The sequence below is a fragment of the Lonchura striata genome, unplaced genomic scaffold, assembly GCF_046129695.1.
Source record: "Lonchura striata isolate bLonStr1 unplaced genomic scaffold, bLonStr1.mat Scaffold_127, whole genome shotgun sequence".
NCBI classification, from domain to species: domain Eukaryota; kingdom Metazoa; phylum Chordata; class Aves; order Passeriformes; family Estrildidae; genus Lonchura; species Lonchura striata.
The window spans coordinates 299,935-323,441 of NW_027461091.1; the positions used below are offsets into that span (position 1 = coordinate 299,935).

Below are 23,507 nucleotides of genomic sequence, written 5' to 3' on the forward strand. Positions count from 1 at the left end.
CGGCTTCTGCCGCTGGCCCCGCTCATCACCAGCTCGCCCCGGCGCCGGACGCGGTTCCCTGGCACCCTTTTGATGGCCACCTGCGAGCCGAGGGCAGCAGCGGGCTGAGCTCGCCGCCTGCCCCGCACAGCCCCATCCTTCTCCTCCTTCTCCTTCTCTCCCTCCTCCTCCTCCTTCCCCTCCTCCGTGCCCGCCGCCGGCCCCGCCGCTCCCCGGGCGCCGTCCGAGAGCCGCGTGGCCGCGCAGCCGCCGCCGCAGCCGCCGCTGCCCAGCAGCGAACCCGCCGGGGCCGCTCCTGCCGGGCCTCCTGCGCCTTCCCTGCGGGCGGGACGCGGCTGTCAGCGCTCGGCCCGGGCCAGGAGCGGCCCCGAGCGCCGCCCGAGCGCCCCGGGCCGGCCATGCCCCGGCGTTCTCCCCCGGCATCCCAGATTCGCCATGAAATGGGAACCCTGGGCTTGTGGAAGTGCCTGAAAGATGCCCTGTTCCTCTGCAGGGACACTCGGGCTGAGGCAGGAGCCGGGGCCCTCTCTGGGGAAGCCTCCTCCGAGCTGCAATTTGTGCCGTGCTGGGAGAGGAGGAGGAGGGGAGAAGGCTGGCACTGTGTGGCAGGAACAGGAGGTTTGGGCCGCAGGACATTCCGTCTGCGCCGCTGCCCCGCAATGGGCAGGAACGCTGTGGGGAAGGCTGGGGGACACTGGAGCGGGATATGGATGGCACTGGGGGGAACTGGGAGGGCCTGGGAATGAACTCAGGTGTATTGGGAGGGACTGGGCTGTACTGGGAGGGACTGAAGGGACACTGGAGCTGTACTGGGCTGTACTGGGGATGAACTGGGCTGTACTGGGAGGGACTGGAGGGGCACTGGGGCTGTACTGGGCTGTACTGGGGATGAACTGGGCTGTACTGGGAGGGACTGGAGGGGTTGAATGGGCTGTTCCCGCCCACACTGCCTCCCATTGGCCGAGGCTCCCGCCCATCATAGCTCCCAAACAATCAAGCCCAAGGATTATGGGTTTGGGGGCGGTGCCTGGGGTCTGCGCCATCTTTTCTTTTGGCTACAACTCCCGTCATGCTCTGCGGCCCCATAGAGCTCCATTAAAGCCGGGACTACAATGCCCGTCATGCCCTGCGCTCCACAGAACCCCGGTACCGCCCCCATCTGTCCCATCAGTGTCCCCCAGACCCTCCGGGACCCCCAAGTGCCCTGAGCGCCCATTCGGGACCCCCAAAATTTTACTGGCAAAGGACAAAAGAACAAGGAACTTTGGAAAAGCGTTTAATACAAATCCAATCCAATTTAAATCACTTGTCACAGCAGTAACTTCATTCCCTCAGCCCATTTAGCCTGGAAACCCCTAAACACTGAAGTTGTTCAGGTACCCAAAAATGTTCCATATAAAGAGTATTAGAAGGAGAGGAAAGAGAGAGAGACAGGAAGAGAGAAGCTCCACAGAACGACACACATGTGGCTCCCAGCTCCTGGGGCTCCAGTGTGCGCATGACACAAACCCCAGGAGAAGGCAGAGTCCATACCAGGGGCTGACCTTGTGCTCCTTGGTTTTAGGCCCCTGGGCCTTCGTGGGCCTCCCCCCAGCTGGGACTTCTGATATCTCAGGTGTTCAGAGCTGGGTGAGCGCTGTCCCAGCAGAGTGACTGATTGACAGCTCAGCCCAAGGTGTCTCGGGACATTGATCTCATCCAGCCTCTGACAGCGACCACGGTGACACTGGGGAACCTCATGGAGCCTCATTGTGCCATGGGTCAGTTGTGACAAGGCAGGTCCAAGGACACCCTGGTGACACCGGGGAACCTCATGGGACGATGGGTGAGTTGGGACAAGGCAGGTCCAAGGACACCCTGGTGACACTGGGGAACCTCATCGAGCCATGGATCAGTTGTGACACTGTGGGGACCTCATGGAATCAGAGGAGACCATTGGGAAGCTCCCATGGATCCAAGGGCCCAGGGTGACACTGTGGAGCCCAGAGTGTCATGGAGGAGCCATTTTAACACTGTGGGTCCCCATGGAACCAAGGGAACATGGGACAGGCTGATGCCTTAAGTTTTAGCTTCCATATTTTCCCAATTCTGTCCTGCATCAGTCTGTAACTCTGAACTTCATGCAGAGTGTCAGCAAGTTCTCTTACAGTGTAGTCAGACAAAACAATCCTTTTCCTGCCCGAGAACTGATGTAAATAAAATGGCCAGGAGACCTTGTGCTCCTTTCTTGACAGGCCTTTATTATAAGGAAAACCTATGGGGGTGGGGGCTCGGGGTTCGCGATGCCGCCACTGCTCCCAGTTGAGTCGACGTCCCAGAGGAGGAGTAGACGAGCCTGTCAGCTGCGGCAGAAGCGGAGTCTGCGCCCTCACGGGATACATCCCGAGACTCGTTCGTAGCTCGCTGGTCTAGGGGTCTCTTCGTACTCTTGCTCCTTCAAGCTTACAGCGATCACCTTCGGAGTTCCTAAGAGTCCTCTCCAGTCCTCTGAAGGTTTCCTTGCAGGTAGGTGTAGATCATTCGGTCATCCCTGTTCTCGGCTCGTTGTCTGAGTCCATTTTGTCATACATCAGAGTCTAGTAATTAATAGTCAGTGCCCGCTTGGCCCTCTGGGAGGTCGGAGGCCTCCTCTGGGAGTGGTTTCCTGGGAGCAGCTTTGGAAATGCCCGACGCAGTGGAAAAGGGGACCGAACATGCTTTAAACTACTAAAAACAGCAAACCCGGTAAGTAGAATGTCTTCCATAAGGGGGATTTTAACAAAGCATTCATAACAGGAGAGGGGTACAGAGACTCAGGGAGTTTACTGGGGGATACACTCCGGGTATAGGGGTAAATACATAGGGGGGGAGATTAACCAGGGGCTTCCAAACTGTGAGGAGATAAAACAGGCAAAAGATTAGACATTAAATTTCATCTATAACAAGAACCATAGACACCGCTGCAGCTTCAGGCCCAAAAAGTGAAAACACCAGCGAATTGAGGAGAGCAGACTGGGAGGGTGGGGCTGCATAACCTGAAGGTATAATTGGACAATTAACCCCAATATGGAAATGAACCAAATCTTACAAAAGTGTGTAAACGCGTGACCTGGCGTCCATCCTGGGTGTACCCTCAGCCAGGCCCTTGTACTGCCCAGGTGAATCCTTTGAAGGCCTTTTTAATAAATCCCCACTTTACTCCTGTAACACTGTCCAGCCTCTGCTCTAGGTGGCCTCTCAAGGCATCAAGGCCTGGCTGGCTGGGCCACCTGGGGGCCACCTGACAGGTCCAGCTGACCTTGGCATGTCCAGGGCTGCTGCTCATCTGCCCCTGGAGCACTGGGGCTCGGTGCTCTCCTTCCTGTGGAAAGAACTGTCCTTCTCCTCCAGGTGGCCATGGCCAAAATTTGGATTCCTCTTCTTAGTTTGCTTCTATGCAAAGATTGTTCCCAGATGAAATCTGCCAGGACAGACAGACCTGGCTGGCTTGGGCACCCAGGGGCCACCTCTCATCTTCCTGTGAAACACTGGGACCCTGTGCTTTTCTTTCTTATGGGAAAAAAGCACCTTTCACAACCAGGCACCCATGGCCAAAGTTGGGAATCTGCCTCCAGGATTCCCTATATCCAGGGATTTCTCCCAGGTGAAAGCTTCCAGGAGAAACATGTCTGGCTGGCCTTGGTTTCCAAAGAGCTGATTCTTATCTGCATCTGAAACACTCGGGCTTTGTGCCTTCCTTTATGATGAAAAGAACTCTTCTTCCTGCCCAGGTGCCCATGGCCAGAACTGAGATTCCACCTTCAAAATTCTGAATATCCAAGGATTTCCCCCAGATGAAAGGTCCAGGAGAGACAGGTCTGGCTCTCTTGGCCTATGGTGACCACCTCTCATCTCCTTCCAAAACACCTGGGCTCCGCGCTTTTCTTTCCTATGGGAAAAACCATCCATCTCGACCAAATGCCCATGGCCAAAGTTTGGAATCCTCCTCCAGAATTCCCTAGGTCCAAGGATTTCTCAGTGACAAAAGCTGCCAGGACAAACAGGTCTGGCTGGCCTGGCCTCCCAGGAGCCTTCTCTCTCTGCTTCTGCCCCTGCAACACGGGGGCTCTGGGCTTTCCTTCCTATGGAAAAGAACCGTCCTTCTTAACAATGCAGAAATGGCCGAAATTGGGGTTCCACCTCCCAAATTCCCTATATCCAAGGGTTGCTTTCAGACAAAAAAATACCACATCAGAGAGGTCTGGCTGCCCTTGGCCTCTGATGGCCACCTTTCATCTGTCCTGAAACACCGGTGTTCCATCCTTGCCTTCCTATGGAAAATAACTGTCCTTCACCTCCAGGCAGCCAGGTCTGAAACTGGGATTCCACCTCTAAAATTCCCTATATCCAAGGACAAAATCTGCCAGCACCACATGATCTGGCTGCCCTTGGCCACTGGTGGCTGTGGCTCATCTGCCCCTGCAGCACTGGGGCTGGGTTGTTCCCTTCCTGTGGAGACCATGGTGGCACGGTGAGGACCTGGTGGAATCATGCAGTCCATTGTGACACTCTGGGGCCATGGTGACACCGCGGAGCTCCATGGAACCCAGAGACCACCATGACTCTGTGGGGCCTTGTGGAACCATGGAGACCATTCCGACCCTTCAGGGCCTCGTGTCACCAAGGGGCATTGTGACACCTCAGGGCCTTCTGGAAACAAGGGACCAGGCTCCATGGAATGAGGGGAACAGGGAACAGGTCTGGCAGGCTTGGCCTCCCAGGGGCCACCTGACAGGTCTGGCTGATCTTGGAATGTCAAGGGCTGCTTCTCATCTGCCCATGAACCACTGGGGCTCTGTGCTTTCCTTGCTATGGAAAAGAACTGTCCCTCTTTTTCGACACCCATGGACAAAATTGGTACTTCCCCTCAAAAATTTCCTGTATGCAAGGGTATCTGCCAGAAAAAAACCTGCCAGCTCTGGCTGGCCTTGGCCTCTGATGGTCGCATCTCAGTTGCCTCAGAAGCACTGGGGCTCTGTGCCTTCCTTCCTGCAGAAAAGAACTGACCCTCTTGTCCAGGGGCCATGGCAGGAACTGGAATTTGGCTGCCAAAATTCCATCTATCCTAGGATTGCTCCCAGACAAAAGCTGCCAGGACAGACAGTTCTGCCTGGCCTTGGCCTCTGGTGATGTTAGCAGAAGGTTTTCATTTGAAAACACCTTGGACAGGGCCCAGAGATCTCCCGAACTGGGTTTTGCAGGCCTCAAGAACATAACCCATGTATGGAGGCTGATATGCCTGGGCTCAGTTGTGAAGACACTGAGGACAGATCAGGAGTGGCCTGGCAGGGCTTCAAGGGTGGATGTGGAAATGGTGGAGCTTTTCTCCATAGTGGGAATCAGGCAGGGAGAGAAATTATGCCCCAAATGCAGCTGGGGAAGTCCAGACTGGACACAGGAGGAGAAAGGAATTTCCCTCCCAGGGCAGGGCTGTGGTGCAACACGTCCCCAGCAGGAGCCTGGAGCAGCCCAAGGCTTTGTGTGGCCAGGCAGGGGCAGCAGGAGGCAGAGCTGCCAGCAAAGGAAGGGCCAGCGAGGTGGGGCAGCCGGGGGTGACGACAGCCTGCAGGGACAGAGGCGCAGGGCAGGGACACCGTGGGACAGCCTGGGCTGCAGAGGGCTCAGGGATGTGCAGCATCTGCAAGGCCCTGACAGAGCCAACCTGTGCAGCCCTTTGGCCATGGCTGCTGGCCCTGGGCCTGAGGCCACGAGGGGACAAGTGACCCTTGCAGCCCTGGGGCCTCAGTGCCTCCTTGTCCCTGCTCAGCAGCCTGGCAGGGGCCGCCCCATGGTCCTGCCCTTGGCACTTCACATCCCCACATGCCAATGCCCATCCCGGGAAGAGCCCTGAGCAATGAGGGAGGGACAGGATCTGCCTTGCCAGGGGCTGGGGCTCAGGCCTGGGCCCTTTGCATTCCTGAAACACATCCAGGTTTGCTCAGCACCAGAGACACCTTTCCCTTGCTTGTCCCCAGCTGTCATCAGTGCCTCCAGTGTTCTGCTCTGACTGGAACCTGGGGACACTTTCTCAGTGTCCCTAAAAGGGATCTCTTTAAAGTACAAGAAACTTCAATGTTTCAATGTAACTGAGATCTTGAGAGGTTTGTGACATCACCGGAGGGGATGTGACATCACAGAGCTGGCTGTGACATCACAGAACAGACTGTGACTTCATAGGGTGACTTTGTGACATCACAGTCTTCTGTGACATCACAGCACTGCTGTATGGCATCACAGGGTGACATCATAGGATTGGCTGTGACATCACAAGGGCTGTGTGACATCACTGGGGCTGTGTGACATCACAGGGACATTGTGACATCACAGAGATGGCTGTGTGACATCACAAAGGCTGTGTGACATCACAAGGGCTGTGTGAGGTCACTGGGGAGGTCACTCTGCCCCATTGCCCTCCCAGTTCCCCCACAGAAGTCCAACGCTGCTCGTGCACAGCGGGGTCCCCTGTCCCCCCGGGTCCCCCCGCCCCCGGCGCCGCAGCCTCCCCCAGAGGATGTTCCACGAGATCGACCCCAGAGCCTGACACGGGGACGGGGGCTGGAGCCATGGGGGGTGGGACAGGGAGACAGGGACCCCCCGGCAGCGTCCCCATGTGCCCCAGGGCCAGAGCCTGGGCCAGGGCTCCTTCACCCTGTGACTAACGAGGGCTTGAGAGCGCTGGAAAAATCCCCAGCAAGGGAGCAGCAAAAACCAGATTTAATATTAAGCAACAGCACCACAAAGTTGCTTGGCAAGAGTCACTCTGATCCTGACTGCACACTTCAGGCACAGCAAGGAAAAAAACAACAACAAAACCAAACAAAATCCAGACAATCAAAGCAGAAATTAAACACAAATTGTCCCTGTGTGAGTGTGACACAAGGACAGTGATGTCAAGGATAAAAGGAATATGGCCCAAAAGCTGAACACCTCAAACTTAACAGGACTTAACCTTAACTGCTACTTTAAATTTCACAATTAAGCAAAAGAAATGACCCTAACAGTATTTAACGTAACTTATAACCTATGACTTTGCATTTTAACAGAGGAATAAGATTTAACAATATTCAGCTTAGCTTATAACTTCTATTAAGTGTAACAACTTAGCAAAAGAACAACTCTTAGCAGCATTTCACTTAGGTTATTCCTCATGACTTAACCTCACTTACAGGCCTGACTGGCTCAGCTATCCAAGGCACTCAGACCCCTCAGGGAGCAGCATTTCTGCCACATTTGCCCAGCAGAGGCACTCCTGTGTGCACACAGACACAGAGAGTCAGTGCAAGGCACCTGTGAGAAATTCCCCTGAGGGCAGGGAAATGCTCCCTGGGGATGCTTTGGCATCTCCCCAGCAGGGAAGGGTTGAGCCTGGAGGAGTGGGGGGATCGCCCAGGCTCCCTCGTTGTTGGGGATCCCCGAGTGCAGCAAACGGGAGAGTTCCCGGCTCGGAGAGGCCCCACTCAGAGGGAGTCGCTGGCCCAGGAGAGCTCCAAGGCTCCTTTTGGAGCGCTGTTTGTAGGGCCCCAAGAGAGGGGCTGCAGTCCCAGCCATGTTTCATCCTGGCCGCACTTGGCATCAGCAGCTTTCTTTGGCAGGGTGAGAACAGGGATGTTGTGCCACTGAGGGAACAGAAACAGTTCCCAGGGCTGCTCCTAAAGCAGCCAGGAGCGGGCTGGGCAGCAGCAGTGCTGGAGTAGAGCGTGTTTGTGCTGAGCTCCAGAGGAGCTGAGCCCAGGGGCTGCTGGCCAAGGCCGAGGCCAGCGAGCATTTCTCAGCTGGCAGGGTGGCCTGAGAAGGGGAGGGGGGAATGCACCAGCACAGGAACCATGGAACCAAGGGACCATTGTGACACTGTGTGGCACCATGGAATGTCGGGATCACTGCGACACTGAGAGGCCCCATCAAACCAAGGGTCCACTGTGACACCACGGGGCCTCAGGGAACCGTGGAGACCATAATGACTCTTTGGGGTGTCATGGGACCAAGGGACCATTGTGACATGGCGAGACCCCAGGGATCCAAAGGTCCATTGTGACATTGCAAGGCCTCATGGAATCATGGAGACACCATTAAGAGACTTCACAGCCTCATGGGACCAAGGGGCCATTGTGACACTGTGGGGCACCATGGAACCAAGGATTCCATTGTGACACTGAGGGGACTCATGGAATCATGGAGAAGATTGGGACACGGTGAGGCCCCACAGAATAAGCAAAGCATTGTGACACTGTGAGGCCTCATGGCACCAGTGAGACCATTGTGACCCTGGGGGTCCCCACAGAACCAAGAGGACCATTGTGACACTGTGTGGCCTCGTGAAACCAAGAGGCCTTTGTGGCACTGCAGGGCTGCAGGGAACCAAAGGTCCATTGTGACACTGCAGGGCCTCGTGTCATCAGTGCTCCGTTGTGACACTGGGCAACTAAAGGAGACCATTGTGACACTTCAGGGCTGCATGGAACCAAAGCTCCAGAGTGACACAGAGGGGCCTCCTGTCATCAATGGTCCATTTTGAGACTGTGGAGCCAGAGGAGACCAATGTGGCACAGCAAACCACCATGGTCCAAATGTCCGTTTTGACCCTACAGGGCTCATGGAACAGAGGAGTCCCGTGACATTGTGGGGCCTGGGGAGCCACGGAGACCACTGGGGCAATGCAGGGCCTTGTGGAACATAGGGGCTATTGTGACACTGTGGGACCCTATTGAACCAAGGGTCAATTGTGACACTGTGGGACCCCATGGAATCAAAGCACCATTATGACACTGTGGTGCCCCATGGATGCAAGGTGCCATTGTGACACTATGGAGCACCATAAAACCAAAGAAACACGGAACAGGTCTGGCTGGTTTGGCTTCCCGAGGACAATCTGACTGATCCAGCTTACCTGGGCATGTTGAGGATATCTTCTCATCTCCTACTGGAACACTGGGGCTCAGGGCTCTTCTTCCTATGGAAAAGGACTCTGCTTCTCCCTCAGGCACCCATAGCCAGAATTCAGATTTTACTTCCAAATTTCCTTATATCCAGGGATTGTTCCCATAGGAATATTTCAAGGACAAGCCTGGCTGGCAATGGTTTCATGAGTGTCACCTCCCAGCTGTCCACAAAACACTGGGGAAGGCTCCATGCTTTCCCTCCTGTGGGAAAAACTGTCCTGCTTCTCCAGGTGCCCATGGGTGAAACTGGGATTTTGTCTCCAAAATTCCCTATATCCAAAGACTGCCTCCAGACAAAATCTGCCATTCCTGACAGGTCTAGCTGGCCTTGGCCTAGTGAGGCTCTCACCTGCCTTCCAAACAGTGGGGCTCTGTGCTTTCCTTCCTATGGAAAAGAATTGTCCTTCTCATCCAGGTGCCCATGGCCACAACTGGTGTTCAACTTCCAACATTCCCGGTTTGGATAAACTGGAGGAGATTGTTGGCTGGAAACATTTCATGTGTGGGGGACGAAGGCGCAGATCCAGACTTGCCCTGCCCTGGAACACCAATCTCCCCAGAGCCTCTATCCCAGCCCAGCAGTGTCTGCCAGTCCCTGGCACAGCACAGGCAATGCTCCACAGCCACCTCTGGAGCCCCAGCCCAGCTCCTGAGTGACCAAATGACCCCTGGTCCCACCTGGGGGAAGGGCCCCAAGCACACATCCTGACCCTACCTCCTCTTGGAATTTCCATCTGAACATTGCTGGAATCCAGGAGTTGGTAGCTGTGTGTGTGCTTCTCTGTATCTTTTTCGTCTTTCTCTGTCTATCTTGTTCTATTTTAGTCCTCTTGCAGATGTTGATTAACTTAAAATTGAACAGGCTTAGAGTTTGTGAAGTTCAATGGGCCAGGTTAATGCATTGAAAACCATTTTTTGTTCACTGAATATAATTTTAAAACATTTGCCAAAGTTTCTTTGATTTCCTAAAGTTGCCAGTAAAGGCTGCTTTGGTGTTTGTTTTGAGCTCCTGAGAATCTCTTCTTGGTATTTCTCCAGTGCCTCCAACTCAGAGGACACACCAATTTTAATTCCTTTTAAATGTCTCCTTGAGAGAGTTTTTTAGTGGATGGGGGTCAGGGCTTGTGTATCCTGCTTGGCACAGCCCAGGCAGGGCTTTCACAGCCCCATCCCACTCTCCATTTCCCAGCTGGAGCCGCTGGTGCCTCTGAGTTCTGCTGCCCCAGCCCCAGGGACACTCTCCTTGTCTGCCCACTGCCCCAGGGTCTCTGGGCAGGGATGGCCTCAGTGGGGGCTGCTGACATCCTCAGCAACTTGGAGGCTGCTGCTGAATTTTACTGCTCCAGAGGCTTCTTCAGCCTTCAGCTCTTCAGTTCAGGAATTCAGTGCCCCAGGGCTCATTAACATTCAGAACACATTAACAAGGCTAGTCTCTGGGAATAATTTGATTTAAGTTTCCAAATAATTGTGGTTAATTCAACACATTTCAGAAACGTATATAGAGTGAATGTATTTACAAAGACAGTGAGAAAAGATTTTTTCAGGTCCTGTTTAGATTTTTCTTTTCCTGTTAATTCATTGCTAAGTGCAATCTCCAATTGACACTGAATGCAAGTACCTCTTTATGCAGTTGGAATAGATATGAAAATCAAGAGCCTTTATGGCTGACAATCCATCAGACTCTGTCCCTACCCCCACCCCACCATTTCCCCCATCCAAGCCCTGGCACTCAGAGCAGCCTTGTGCAAATCTGAGCTTCCTCCAGCCCAGGCTGCACCTGCAAGTTTCAGCTCCTGGGCTCCAACTCCCACCTGCTCTCCTTGGAGAAGGAGCTGTCCCAGACACAGAGGGATGTTCATTTCTTGCCAGCCAACAAAGCCAAGGGAAGGCACAGCTCCATCAAATCCTGAAGTCATTCCTCTGCTGGATATTAAATCCACTTTGCACAGCAGACAGTCTCAGAGCAATGGAAAACACCTTCTGTGCCCAGCACAGATCCCAAGGTCCCCCCAAACCCTCCCTGCCCCAATTCTTCCTAGATTTGCTCTTTGCACACATGAGTCACAGGCTGAAGGCAGGAGCTCCCTCCATGGCCAGAGGGAGGAAAAGAGGGAAAGTGGATGAAGAGCTCTCCTGTGCAGAGCCAAGGTCCAATTGCTCCTCTAGTGGGAACCACAACTCATCAGGTTTGTGTCCTTTGGGCTCAGGGACTGGTGGCACTCAGAAGCACAGAAAGGTTTCTTGCCAACAAACACAAGTTCCACATTTGAACAATTTAATAATCATCACAGCTCTTCCCTCAGCTTGCTGCGATGTCCCAGCAGCATTTGACATGTCCCCCATCACCAAGGGATTTTCATACAGGAACAGTTTTAGACAAAGACATAAGAAAATGTAATTATGTAATAGGTATAAATATAAGTAAGGCATTGAATAATTATATATTTATTTTAACTTCAGAAAAATTTGAGAAGTCCCTGAAGCTCAAAGCATGAGACCAGTCAGTGGAGAGGCACTTGAATGACCAGAAAGCATCTGGAGGAATAAATCTGGGAGTAACAGGAAGGACATAGATGCAGCTGCTCTAGTGGAGAGATGTCCTTAGACAAGGCCATTTTTAAAAGGAGAAGTGGAAACTGAAGGAAGAGGGACAGGAAAGAATAAACTGAATCTTGATGACTCAAGTAGATGCGAAGATCAATATTTCTCCTCCTGCCATCAGTACACTTCCAAGAAATTACTGTTCCTAGAGGGAAAACGTTGCCATTTCTTAAAAGTACTCAAGTAACCTGGATAATAAAAACATGCCTGTATATTTGGAAACAGGAAGGTATTAAAACTGGTGCTCCTTTCCAGGCAGACATCAGCTGTGTGCCCATGAACAGGCAGTGCCACTTGTGCCCTGAGGTGCCAAGCTGGGATTGGATCTCTCAGAGAGGAGCTGAGGGAGAGCAGAGCACCTTGCAAGCTGCAGGTCCCTGCCAGCCCCGCAGGGCTCCTGTGCCATCAACATCTGCTCTGCTCCAGTCTGGAACAGGGCCCAGCACGGTGCCGGGACCATCAGAGAGCTGAGGTGTGTGCTGGAATTCCATGCTCTCCCCATGGCACAGCATCCCTGCATTTCCCTGCTCCAGCCTTGGTCTCCAGCACAGCCATGGAGGCTCTTTGGGCTCCTGAGTGTTCCTGCAGCCCCCAAGGGCAGCTGAGCTCTGCCTTGGGCACAGGCAGCCCTGGCCAGCGCAGGCCATGCTCAGCAATTCCTTGTCTGTGCCCGGCCTTGCTGCCAGCCCCGGCAGCGGCTGCGTGGCCCCTCTGTGGCCCTGTGCTGGCCCAGCCATGGTGCCACAGCCCCTGTGCAGCCCAGCCCAGGACAGGAGCATTGCGGCTGGGAACGGCCCCTGTGCCGTGGGGCCCTGGGCAGCCTTGGGGCTCTGTGCCCCATGGCCTCCCTGCTGGGCAGCCTCTGCCAGCTCCTGCAGAGCCCGTGGCACCTGTGGGGCTGCACAGACAGCCCTGCCCGGGCTCTGCTGGCCTCGGGGCCAGCAGAGAGGCGGCCAGGGCTGGCCATGGCCGGGAACAGGCCCTGAGCCCCGCAGGAGGATGGAGCTGGGCCACAGCCAAACTCAGCCCAGGGCAGAGCTGGGCTCAGCAGCCAGGGCTGCCCAGGGCTGGCACAGACAGAGGCTGGCGCTGACAAATGTCCTGGGCCCCTCCCTGCTCTGTCCATGCCCCAAGGGCACAGAGCAGCCTCCTCTCTGGGGCTCTGCCTGTTTTCAATGCCTGCCCAGGCGCTGGCCCTGCCCCACACGGCCTGGGCTGAGTCCTGCCCCTGCCCGCTCAGCCAGGCTGAGATGGACACTGATGGTTTCTGTGCCAGGCTCTCCCAGCCCAGCCCAGCTCCCTGCCAGCTCTGCCAGCTGCCCTGAGCTCTGGGCAGCACCAAGGGCCTCTCCCCAGCACAGCCCAGCCGGCTCTGGCCCCACAGCTCTGCTCAGCCCAGGCTGCTCTGGGCACTGCCCCACGGCCTCAGCCCCTGCCAAGGGCACAGCAGCAGCTGCAGCTCAGCCAGGACTCAGCCCCACCATGGGGGAAGGGGCTTGGCCAAGGCCAAAGGAGCTCCCTGGCTGCCCTGCTCCCCTCTGCCTGAGGTGCTGAGAGCTCTGCAGCCCCTCCTGCCATCCCATCTGCCCAGGCCAGCACAAGAGCCCCGGCCCTGGGGCCCTCCAGAGCTGCTCCTGCTCCAGGCCCAGGGCCCATCCCAGAGCTGGGGCAGCCACAAAGCTGTGCCCATTTCTGCTCATTGCTGCTCTGATGGGGATGCATCCTCAGCCACTTGGAGGTTGCTGATGAATTTTACTGCTCCAGAGGCCTCTTCTTTCTTGAGCTCTTTAGTTCAGGAATTCAGTGAGAATAGCTCATAAATATTTGTTCAAAATGCGCGAAAAAGAAAAGCTCCTGGGAATATATTAAGTTTTCAATACTTCTCTGGTTAATAAAACAGATTTTGGAAGTGTATTCAAAGTGAATATACTGTATTGAAAACAATGCTTAGAGACCAGTTTTGTCCTGTTTTCTTTTCCTTTTTATACATTTATATCAGCAGTGTCCCAATTGATACTGACCCCCTGCACCTCCTATTGCAGTCTGAACTGATATGAAAATCAAGACTCTTCATGTCTGACAATCAATAACACTTTGTCCCCAGTCCCTCCCCACAATATTCTGAGGCATTTCTGAGACTCACAGGAATCAATGACTCTGAGAACGGAGGGAAATATTGTTATTCTGTGGTGCCCCATGGAACCAAGGGACCCTGGTGACACTGCAGGATCTCGTGCCGCCAGGGCTCCATTTTGATACTGCAGCACCAAGGAATTCCTTGTGGCATTCTGAGGCCTCATGGAACCAAGAGGCCACTGTGACCTTGCAGGGCCTTGTGGAACCATGCAGAGCTTTGTGACAGAGCAGGACCTCATGTCATGATGGGGCCACTGTGAGCCTGCAGGGCTCCAGTGACCCAAGAGGCCTGAACTGCTCCTCAGGGACTCATGGAATGAATGAAACATGTTTGACACCGTGGTGGCTCTTGGGACCAAGAGGCCATTGTGACACTGTGGAACCAAGGAGAGCATTGCTGCCCTGCCAGACCTCATGGAACCAAGGATCCACCGTGACACTTCAGGGCCTTGGGGGACCACTGTGACATTGTGACACTGCGGGGCCCAAAGATCCAAGGGACTTTGTGACACCAAGGGGTCCCATGGAACCAAAGGGACATTGTGACACTGGGAGGCCTCATGGAATCATGGAGACCATTGGGACACTCTGGGGACTCATGGAACCATGGTGGCACCAAGCTGTATGTGAGTGTTGATCTGCTGGAGGGTAGGAGGGCTCTGCACAGGGCCCTGGCCAGGCTGGATCCAGGGCCCAAATCCAACAAGGTGAGGTTTAACAAGTCCAAGTGCCGGGTCCTGCACTTTGGCCACAACAACCCCTGCAGTGCTACAGGCTGGGGACAGAGGGTCTGGACAGCAGCCAGGCAGAAAGGGACCTGCAGGGACTGATGGACAGCAGGCTGGACATGAGCCAGCTGTGTGCCCAGGTGGCCAAGAAGGCCAATGGCTCCTGGCCTGGATCAGGAATGGTGTGGCCAGCAGGAGCAGGGAAGTGATTCTTCCCCTGTGCTTGGCACTGGTTGGGCAGCACCACGAGTGCTGTGTCCAGTTCTGGGCCCTCCAATTTAGGCAGGACATGGAGGGGCTGGAGCATGTCCAGAGAAGGGAAACAAGGCTGGGGAGAGGTCTGGAACACAAGTCCTGTGAGGAGCAGCTGAGGGAGCTGGGGTTGTTTTTCCTGAAAAAGAGGAGGCTCAGAAGAGACAAGACAGTGTCAGGGCACAGGTTGGACTTGATGACCTCCAAGGTCTTTTCCAACCTTACGGATTCTGTGATTCCCTGAAACCACCCTTGGAGCAGTTGCAGGAGGAGCCCTGGGCCTCCTCTTCAGAAGCTCCAGCAGCCAAGGTCCCTCAGCTTCTCCTCACAGCCCCAAAGCCCATCCTGTCAGTCCTGCAGAGCCTCTGCAGCTCCTCCTCACTGCCCAGAACAGGGAGCCCCACAGCCAGACACAGCAGCCCAGATGTGCCCCCCTGGCCTGGGGTGCCTCTGGCAAGGGAGCAGCACCAGGCACTGCAGGAGCCTGCAGACAATTCCTGCAGCACTTGTGGGATGATCCTGTTCCCCAAGGGATGTTCCCATGGTGCCAAGTCAGGAACTGCAATGGGGAGTGGGGCCAGAGAGGAAAGGGCAAACAGGGATGGGCTGTGTGCAGGGGAGGGAACAGGGCTGGGCAAGAGGAAGAAATTTGTAGCAGGAAGAGGAAAGAAAACAAAGGTGAAGCCAAGGAAATGCTCAGGGCAGTTTGGGGGTGGCTGCCAGGCAGCCCTGGCTCTGAGCAGCAGCGTCTGCAGTGGGACAGGAAACTCCCAGCTGATGGGAACAAACTTTCTGGCTGACTGCAGAGGCCAGGACAAAGCTGAGTGGTTTCCCTGGCGTCCCCCAGCCCTTCCTGGCTTCAGGGGCTGATGGCATTTGTGCTGCCTCAGGTTGATGTCCCCACAGCACCAGCATGGGGGTGCTCCCACCTGCTGTGTGCAATGCAAACAGGGGCTGCTGAGCCAGTGCTGCCGTGTCTGTGCCTGCAAGGATGCGGCACCTCTGTGAGCTGGGGGAGAGGCCAGGGCTGCAGAGGGGGGATGTTGTTGGCAGCTCCCTGAGGACGCTCTGGGACGCTGCCCTGGGCTGTGCAGTGCACTGGGGATGGATCAGCCCCTGCTCTGCTGCTCCTTCCCATCTCCCCCAGGGCCCTTGCAGAGCACCAGCCATGCTGTTTGCCCCCAGCCTGCCCACGGCCAGCCTGGGGCTGCTCACGGGGGTTTTCTGTGCTGAGCATTGGCCTGGCCGTGTTCCTGAGAGAGCCTGAGCAAGGAGCCTGGAGCCCCCAGGCCCTGGCCTGAGGCGTCAGCGCTGCCCCAGCAGTGCCCATGGCCTGTCCCTGCTGCAGCCCCGGCACTGCCACCCCCAGGACTGTGCCCGGCCCCGAGAGCACTCGGGCCCTGCAGCAACACCAGGGCCACCAGGGCAGCGGGGCAGGGCCACGGGAGCAGCACTGGCAGCACCAAGTGCTGCTGCTCCTGGGCACAGCTGCTGTGCCAGCACTGATCTGCCCCAGCTCTGCACACAGACATTGCTGCTGCAGCTCCAGAGAAGGCAACAAAAGGGCATCTCTGCAGAAAACTCTGCTGGGACATCCTTTAGTTCCTTTAAAGCCAGTGATAGTACAACCCCTCATTGACACAGTCTGTGGGCACAGGGAACATGGAGGGAAACAAAATGAGAAATGGCATAAGAAATGACATTTATTGTGGACACTTCACAAAAAGTTAAACAATGAAAAAGAAGCTCCAAATTTGAACCAACAGGAAGTATCTAAGATGACTTTTATTACATGTGATTGGAGAAATTTTTCAGCAGTTTAATGTTCCTGAAAGCATCCAGTCATCAGTCTCCTCACTGCAGCCTTGAGCTCCTGGTTCCTCAGGTTATAGATGAGGGGGTTCAGTGCTGGAGGCACCACCGAGTACAGAACTGACAAGGCCAGATCCAGGAATGGGGAGGAGATGGAGGGCAGCTTCAGGTAGGCAAATATTACAGTGCAGAGGAACAGAGCAACCACGGCCAGGTGAGGGAGGCAGGTGGAAAAGGCTTTGTGCCGTCCCTGCTCAGAGGGGATCCTCAGCACAGCCCTGAAGATCTGCACATAGGAGAAAACAATGAACAGAAAACATCCAAATGCCAAACAAGCACTAACAGCAATAAGCCCAAGTTCCCTGAGATAGGATTTGGAGCAGGAGAGCTTGAGGATCTGTGGTATTTCACAGAAGAACTGGCCCAGGTCATTGCCATGGCACAGGGGGAGGGAAAATGTATTGGCTGTGTGCAGCAGTGAATAGAGAAAGGCACTGGCCCAGGCAGCTGCTGCCATGTGGGCACAAGCTCTGCTGCCCAGGAGGGTCCCGTAGTGCAGGGGTTTGCAGATGGACACATAGCGGTCGTAGCACATGATGGTCAGCAGGAAATACTCTGTTGCACCACAGAAAACAAAAAAGAAGACCTGAGCAGCACATCCTGTGTAGGAGATGTTCCTGGTGTCCCAGAGGGAATTGTGCATGGCTTTGGGGACAGTGGTGCAGATGGAGCCCAGGTCGCTGAGGGCCAGGTTGAGCAGGAAGAAGAACATGGGCGTGTGCAGGTGGTGGCCGCAGGCTACGGCGCTGATGATGAGGCCGTTGCCCAGGAGGGCAGCCAGGGAGATGCCCAGGAAGAGGCAGAAGTGCAGGAGCTGCAGCTGCCGCGTGTCTGCCAGTGCCAGCAGGAGGAAGTGGCTGATGGAGCTGCTGTTGGACATTTGTGCTGCCTTGGCATGGGGATCTGTAAGAAAAGTAATCATAGAATAGTTAGGTTTAGAGAGGACTTTAAATATCCCAGCACAGCTTGGGGGCACTTTCCCCGACTGCCTGCCCAGGGCTCTGCTGCCTGGAGCTGTCTCTACCAGGAGCTGCTTCCCTGTGCCTAGGTTTGGGTCCTGACAGTGTTGCCAGAAATCAGCCCAGCACTGGGGACTCAGCTCTGCACTTCAGACCCCTCCCAGCTCAAGCAGTGCCCAGGGGCAGCTCTTGCTCTGCAGGCTCTGCTGGCAATGTCAGAGCAATCCTGAGGAGTCTGGAAAAGCAACACTGATGTTGCCTCTAAGGGGGCCTGTGCTGATTAATGTTACTCCCTGGCTTATTCATATTTGAGAGAATTTTTTTTTAATTTTGTAAACCTAAACTGAGAGATGAATATCTATGTGCAATTTCCCATCCAGGCAACCCAGAGCAGTCGATTAAAAGGCAGGATTTTCCCCTTTATGCATCCCCTGCCTTGCTGTGCTCCCATTATGATCTGCTTGGAAATGTTCTGCAGTTTAATGTCATGCTGGACGCAGGTTCGAAAAATCCAGCAACGTCACCACACAAGGAGAATATTTCCAAGCCTTACCAGCTGTCTCCATCCACCCACACCTTGTCCCCCAGCACTGGGAGCAGCTCCAGGGCTGGCTGAGAGCTGTCCCTGGCAGGCAGCAGAGTCCCTGGCCCAGCACAGCGCCCTGGGCTGCAGGACCCTGCTCTGCAGGACAGCCCTGGGCACCCCTGGCTGCTCTGCACAGGAGATGAGCAGAGAATGCACTCACAGGGGCTGTGGGCATTGGCATGTTCCAGCTTTAGGAGATCTCTCCAGGAGCTGCAGCTGCATTGTCCTGCAGCCAGAGGTTCCTGTGCCAAGGGCTGGCAGTGATTCTGCCCCAGGCACTTCTCAGCCCCTTCCCAGCCCTGACTGATTGAAGCTCTCTGTGCCTCTGTGCTGTGCCCAGGCTGGCTGCAGGCAGTGCCCCAGCCCTGCTGGGCTGGGAGAAGAGCTGCTCAGCAAGAGAAATGTGATTTTGAAGCTCTGCTTGGTTACCAGGCTCACCCTCTGTGCCAGGAGCCCGGCCCAGCTCAGCAGCACAGACACAGCACAAGGACTTTAATGACCCTCTGGGGCTTTGTGCTCAGGCCCTGAACATCAGGCCCTGAGAGGGAGCTGCAGAAACCTCTCCAGAACTCCAAGTCCGAATCCAACTCCAAAGTTTCTTGGACTTTTAATGGGTCCCACTGAGAGACACGACTGAGAAAGTGTCCCCAGGCCCCAGGCAGAGCAGAGAACTGGAGGCACTGATGGCAGGTGGGGACAAAGAGAAGCCAAGTCTTGGTGCCCTGGGGCACAGCAGGGTCTGTGCCACCAAGGGCTGTGAGGAGACTCCTTGTCCTGAGGCCCTGGGGCCTCCTGGCACAGCCCCAGCCAGGCTGGGCACTGTCAGCCCCTGCTCCTGCCTTCAGCATCCCCCCCATGCCCACATCCCAGTGGCCTCAAGGATCTGCTGGAAGGAGTCCCTGGGGAGCCTTGGTCAGGAATGGCCCTGGGGGCTCCTTCATGCTCCCAGGGACTGCAGGTTTTTCAAAGGACTTTGGCTTTTGCTTTTGCCTTGGAGTCTCTGAGAGCTTTGTGCAATCATGGCCTCCAATATTCTGCATTAATTAGTCCCTGGAGAGGCTTTGTCCAGAACAACACTCAGTGGGGCCCATTAATGCTTCAAGGTACTTCAGTTATTTTAAGGTACTTGGTGTTTCCCTTTTGCTACAGACTCTGTCAGAGGTTTGTGCAATCATGGCCCCAATTATCCGCTTTAATGAGTCCCTTGGGAGCTTTGTACTGACACTCAGTGGGGCTCATGAATACTTTGAGATTCTTAACTTTTGTAAGGTACTTTGGATTTTCCTTTCCACATTGAGATTTCTTTGTGCCATTTTCAGTCTCTGAGAGGTTTTTGTGCTATCCTGGCCTCCAGTTCTCTTCTCCAAGGACTCCATGAAGAGCCTGTGGTATAGATGGACCTTTGTGGGTCCCATTAATGCTTTAGACTCCAACCACTTTGGGGTTTTCCTCTGACTTTGACTCCTGGAAAGGTTTCTGCAATTTCCTCTCAGGCCCTGAGGTTCCAAGTCTCAGCTCCAAATGCACCACAGGGCTCATTAGGAGCAAGCAAGTCCTGACAAACCATGGGTCTGCCTCAGTTTCTCCCTGCTCTAGTGCAGTTCATCAGGAAGTTTCTGTAGTGCTTTTGGTTCACCAATTTGAGATTTCTTGGCCAATGCATCAATTAGTGTGGTGGGTTCAGTGTTGGCTAATTACCAATGCACTCACTAGAATCTACTTACTAATTTCCTGCTGTGAGATAGGATTAGGAGAAAGGCAAAGTGGGCTCAAAACTTTAAAAGAGTGTCAAGAAAAGTTTATTAACAGTAACTAAATGAAAGAGTAATAAGAATCTGAACAAAATTTTCAGAAAACTTCCCCTCTCCATAAAACCTGGCAATGTAGAGGCAAAACCTGAAATTTTCAGTCAGTTTACCACCTCTACAATATTCTAATCTTTCTTCAGTTCACATCAGGAGAGAAGTACCTCTTGTTAATGTTATGGAGACTTCTCCACAGGAAAATAGTTATCTCATGGCTTTTCATTTCCACAAATAGCAGCTGCCTGGAGAAATATGCAATTGTGAACTCCCTCGCATATTTTCCCACCTTTTCCCACAGCTGTGCTTATGGGCCATGCCAAGTTATGGGGTATTAGTTTTGAGATGAGCTGTTTAAGAGCAAAGGTTCCCTTCATCTCTTTCTGAAATCATCTTCATCTCTGGGAACAGAGGTCTTCTTCTCTCCCTGAAGGCACAGGGTCTCATCACTTTTCTCCCTTTCTCTGTTCAAACCTCTCATTGGGGATCACAGCTACTGCAAGATTTACTTACTTTAGCACAGAGGCCTTTGCTGAAACAAGTCATCTCCCCATACTTTTCAATGCCTTATAGAGAAAAAGAGTCTGATGTATCAATGACATCCTTCTCCATAGCTTCAGCAGAGGATTCCAGCCCCAAGATCAAGGCATCTCCTCATCCCTCCCATCTGGGACTCAACTTCCTCTTCCCTGCCCTCGGTGTGTCCATGTTGCTCCTCTGTGTGCCTGCCCTGTGTCCTTTTCTCTCACTGGAGGGAGGATGGCAGCACTGGCAGAGTCAATATCTCCCGGGGCTGCAGATGGTTCCGTGAGCCCGGCCGGGCTCGGTGCTTGCGGCCGGAGCTGTTTTGCCATGGAGGTTTCTGCAGCGGCTGCGCTGGGGCTGTGTCAGGCTGGGCCGCGCTGGGGCAGGGCCAGGATCTCAGGAGCCAGGCCAGAGCCCAGCAGCAGCACGGCCGGGGCCGATGGCTTCTCCTGCCCTGCCCGCCGGCTGCGGGCGAAGCCCAAGGGCGGCAGAGCCTTGGCCGAGCCGGCCCGGCCCGGGGCTGTTCCTGGGGCCCGGCGGATCCTGGCCGGGCCCGGGCTGGCGGCGGGGCAGGGCTCGGCAGGGCCAGATGTCAGCACCCGCAGCCACGGCCCGGCCTCGGCCCCGCGGCCTCCCCTGCCCTGCCCGGCAGCCGATGGCGCCTGGCGGCTCCCTGGGAAGGGGCCCAGCCCCACGGCAGGAGCCGCCCGGCCCCACGGCCCAGACGGGGCTGGGCCGGCCTCGGCACCTCTGTGGGGCCAGAAGGGAGAGAGACCCAGCCAGGCTTTCTCATCTCTAACTTGTGTCTGCACAGAGGCGTCTGCAGCTTCCTTAGTGCTTTAACAGACTGTCAGCTCTCAAAGCTAATTACTGATTGGTTTTTGTCAGACACAGAGGAAACTGCTAGCAGCTTCTCTCAGGACATCACTTGCGTGATGCAAAAGCACCACAGCAGCACAGAGCACAGAGCTCCTTTGTCCATATGTAGTGGTCCTGTGCCCGAGACCTCAGAACCCATCCTTGGGAGATCTCTGGGTCCTCTCCAAGGTGTTTTCTAATGAAAACATTCAGCTCATAATCTAAGAAAATCACCAGAAGACAGGGCCAGCCTGACCTGTCTGTCCTGGCTACTTTTGTCTGGGAGAAATCCTTGGATATATGGAAATTGGGAAGCCAGATTCTAATTTTGGCCATGGTCCCTGGACATGAATGCTGGTTCTTTTCCACAGGAATGAAGGAACAGTGTGGCAATGTTTCCTGGGGGGATTAGAGGTGACCACCAGAGGCCAACCAGAGCTGCCAGATTTTCTTCTGAGTGATACCCTTGCATATAGCAAATGTTTTAGGGAGGATACCAATTTTGGCAATTGGCATCTGAAAAGACAGACGGTTCTTTTCCACAGCAAGGAAAGCATGGAGCCCCAGTGCTCCGGAAGTTGATGAGAGACAGCCCTTGGAATTCCAACATCAGCCAGACCTGTCAGGTGGCACCTGGGAAGCCAAGCCAGCCAGACCTGGTCCATGTTTCCCTCGCTTCCATGGGGCCCCACAGTGTCCCAATGGTCCCTTGCTTCCAGGAGACCCTGAGGTGTCACAATGCCCCCTTGGTGACACAAGGCCCTGAAGGGTTGGAATGGTCTCCATGGTTCCATCAGGCCCCACAGAGTCATAATGGTCTCTGGGCCCATGAAGCCCCACGGTGTCACCATGGCCCCTTGGTTCCATGGGCTCCAGTGGTGCCACAAGGATCCCCTTGGTTCCATGAGATGCCCACAGTGTCACAGGGATCTCTATGGGAAGGGAAGAACCGAGCCCCAGTGTGGCAGGGCAGCCATCAGAAGCCAAGGCCAGACAGACTTGATGGTACTGGCAGATTTTGGCTGGGAGCAACCCTTGGATATAGGGAAATTGGGAGTGGGATCCCAGTGTCAGACATGGACCCAGAGGAGAAAAACAATTCTTTTCCATATGAAGAAAAGCACAGAACTGTTTTGTGAGGGGCAGATGAAAGGCAGCCACCAGAAGCCAAGGCCAGCCAGGCCTCTCTGTCCTGATAGCTTTTGTCTGAAAGCAGCCCTTGGACATAGGGAATGTGGGAGGTGGAACCGTGATTTCTACCATTTCTGTGTACATAAGAAGGGTGGTTCATTTCCATAGGAAGGAAAGCACAGAACCCCAGTGTTTCAAAGGCAGAAGAAGAAAGAGGTGGCTCCTGGGAGGCTGAGACAGCCAGACCTGTTCTTCCTGGAACCTTTTGTCATGGAGGAATCCTTGGATATATGGAATGTGGGAGGTTGAATCTCAATTTAGACCACAGACACCTTGAGAAGAAGGACAATTCTTTTCACTGGAAGGAAAGCACCAAGCCCCAGTGTTTCAAAAGCAGATGAGAGGCAGCTCTCAAGAGGTCAAGGGCAGCCAGACCTGTCTGTCCTGGCAGCTTTCACTTGGGAGCAATCCTTGGATGTACAGAGTTTTGGAGGAGGAATCCCAGTTTTGGCCATGGCACATGGAGGAGAAGGAGAGTTCTCTCCCATAGGAAGGAGAGCCCAGAGCCCCAGTGCCTCAGGGCAGGTGAGAAGCAGCCCGACATGCCAAGGTGGTCAGGTGGTCCCCAGGAGGCCCAGCCAGCCAGACCTGGTCCGTGTTCCCTTAGTTTGGTGGTGATGCCTTGAGAGGCTGCCTAGAACAGAGCTAGGCACTGTTAAAGGAATAAAGCAGGTATTTATTAAAAGGCCTTCAAGGGATACACCTTGGGCAGTACAAGAGCCTGGCCCTGGCTCCATCCTAGATGGAGCCCAGGTCATGAGTTTTCACTGGGGCAAACAGGGGGATTTGGTCTGGCAGGATGTGTAAAACAATCTCCTGTAATATCTACTTGTTCTCACACAGAGCACTTGGCTACAGGGACACATTCCCATCGTTCCTGCCCAGGTTTCAGGATTCAAACACTGCTGTCCTTCCCAGGAGCTGTTCTTCAGCTGCCTCGGGAGGCCTTTTGGCCTCTGGACCCACACTCTGGCTCCATTATTAGCACTGCTGGATCCAAACCCTTTATCTCCACCAACAGCAGTGATTTGAGGTGGATCTCC

The 23,507-nt window shown here is 54.6% G+C and overlaps 2 protein-coding genes across 2 annotated transcripts in view; one reads left to right on the forward strand and one right to left on the reverse strand.

The window, feature by feature from the left end:
* Positions 1–23,507, forward strand: part of LOC144248446 (uncharacterized) — a 248,329-nt gene that overhangs the window by 30,890 nt on the left and 193,932 nt on the right. The gene's annotated exons all lie outside the window — the stretch shown is intronic.
* LOC144248448 (olfactory receptor 14J1-like) lies at positions 16,491–17,423 on the reverse strand. Its single transcript, XM_077790614.1, has one exon. It carries the CDS (start codon positions 17,421–17,423, stop codon positions 16,491–16,493), a length of 933 nt encoding a protein of 310 aa, XP_077646740.1.

Coding starts and splice junctions, on each gene's coding strand:
- LOC144248448 (XM_077790614.1), bottom strand. CDS start 17,423: ATGTCCAACAGCAGCTCCATCAGCCACTTCCTCCTGCTGGCACTGGCA.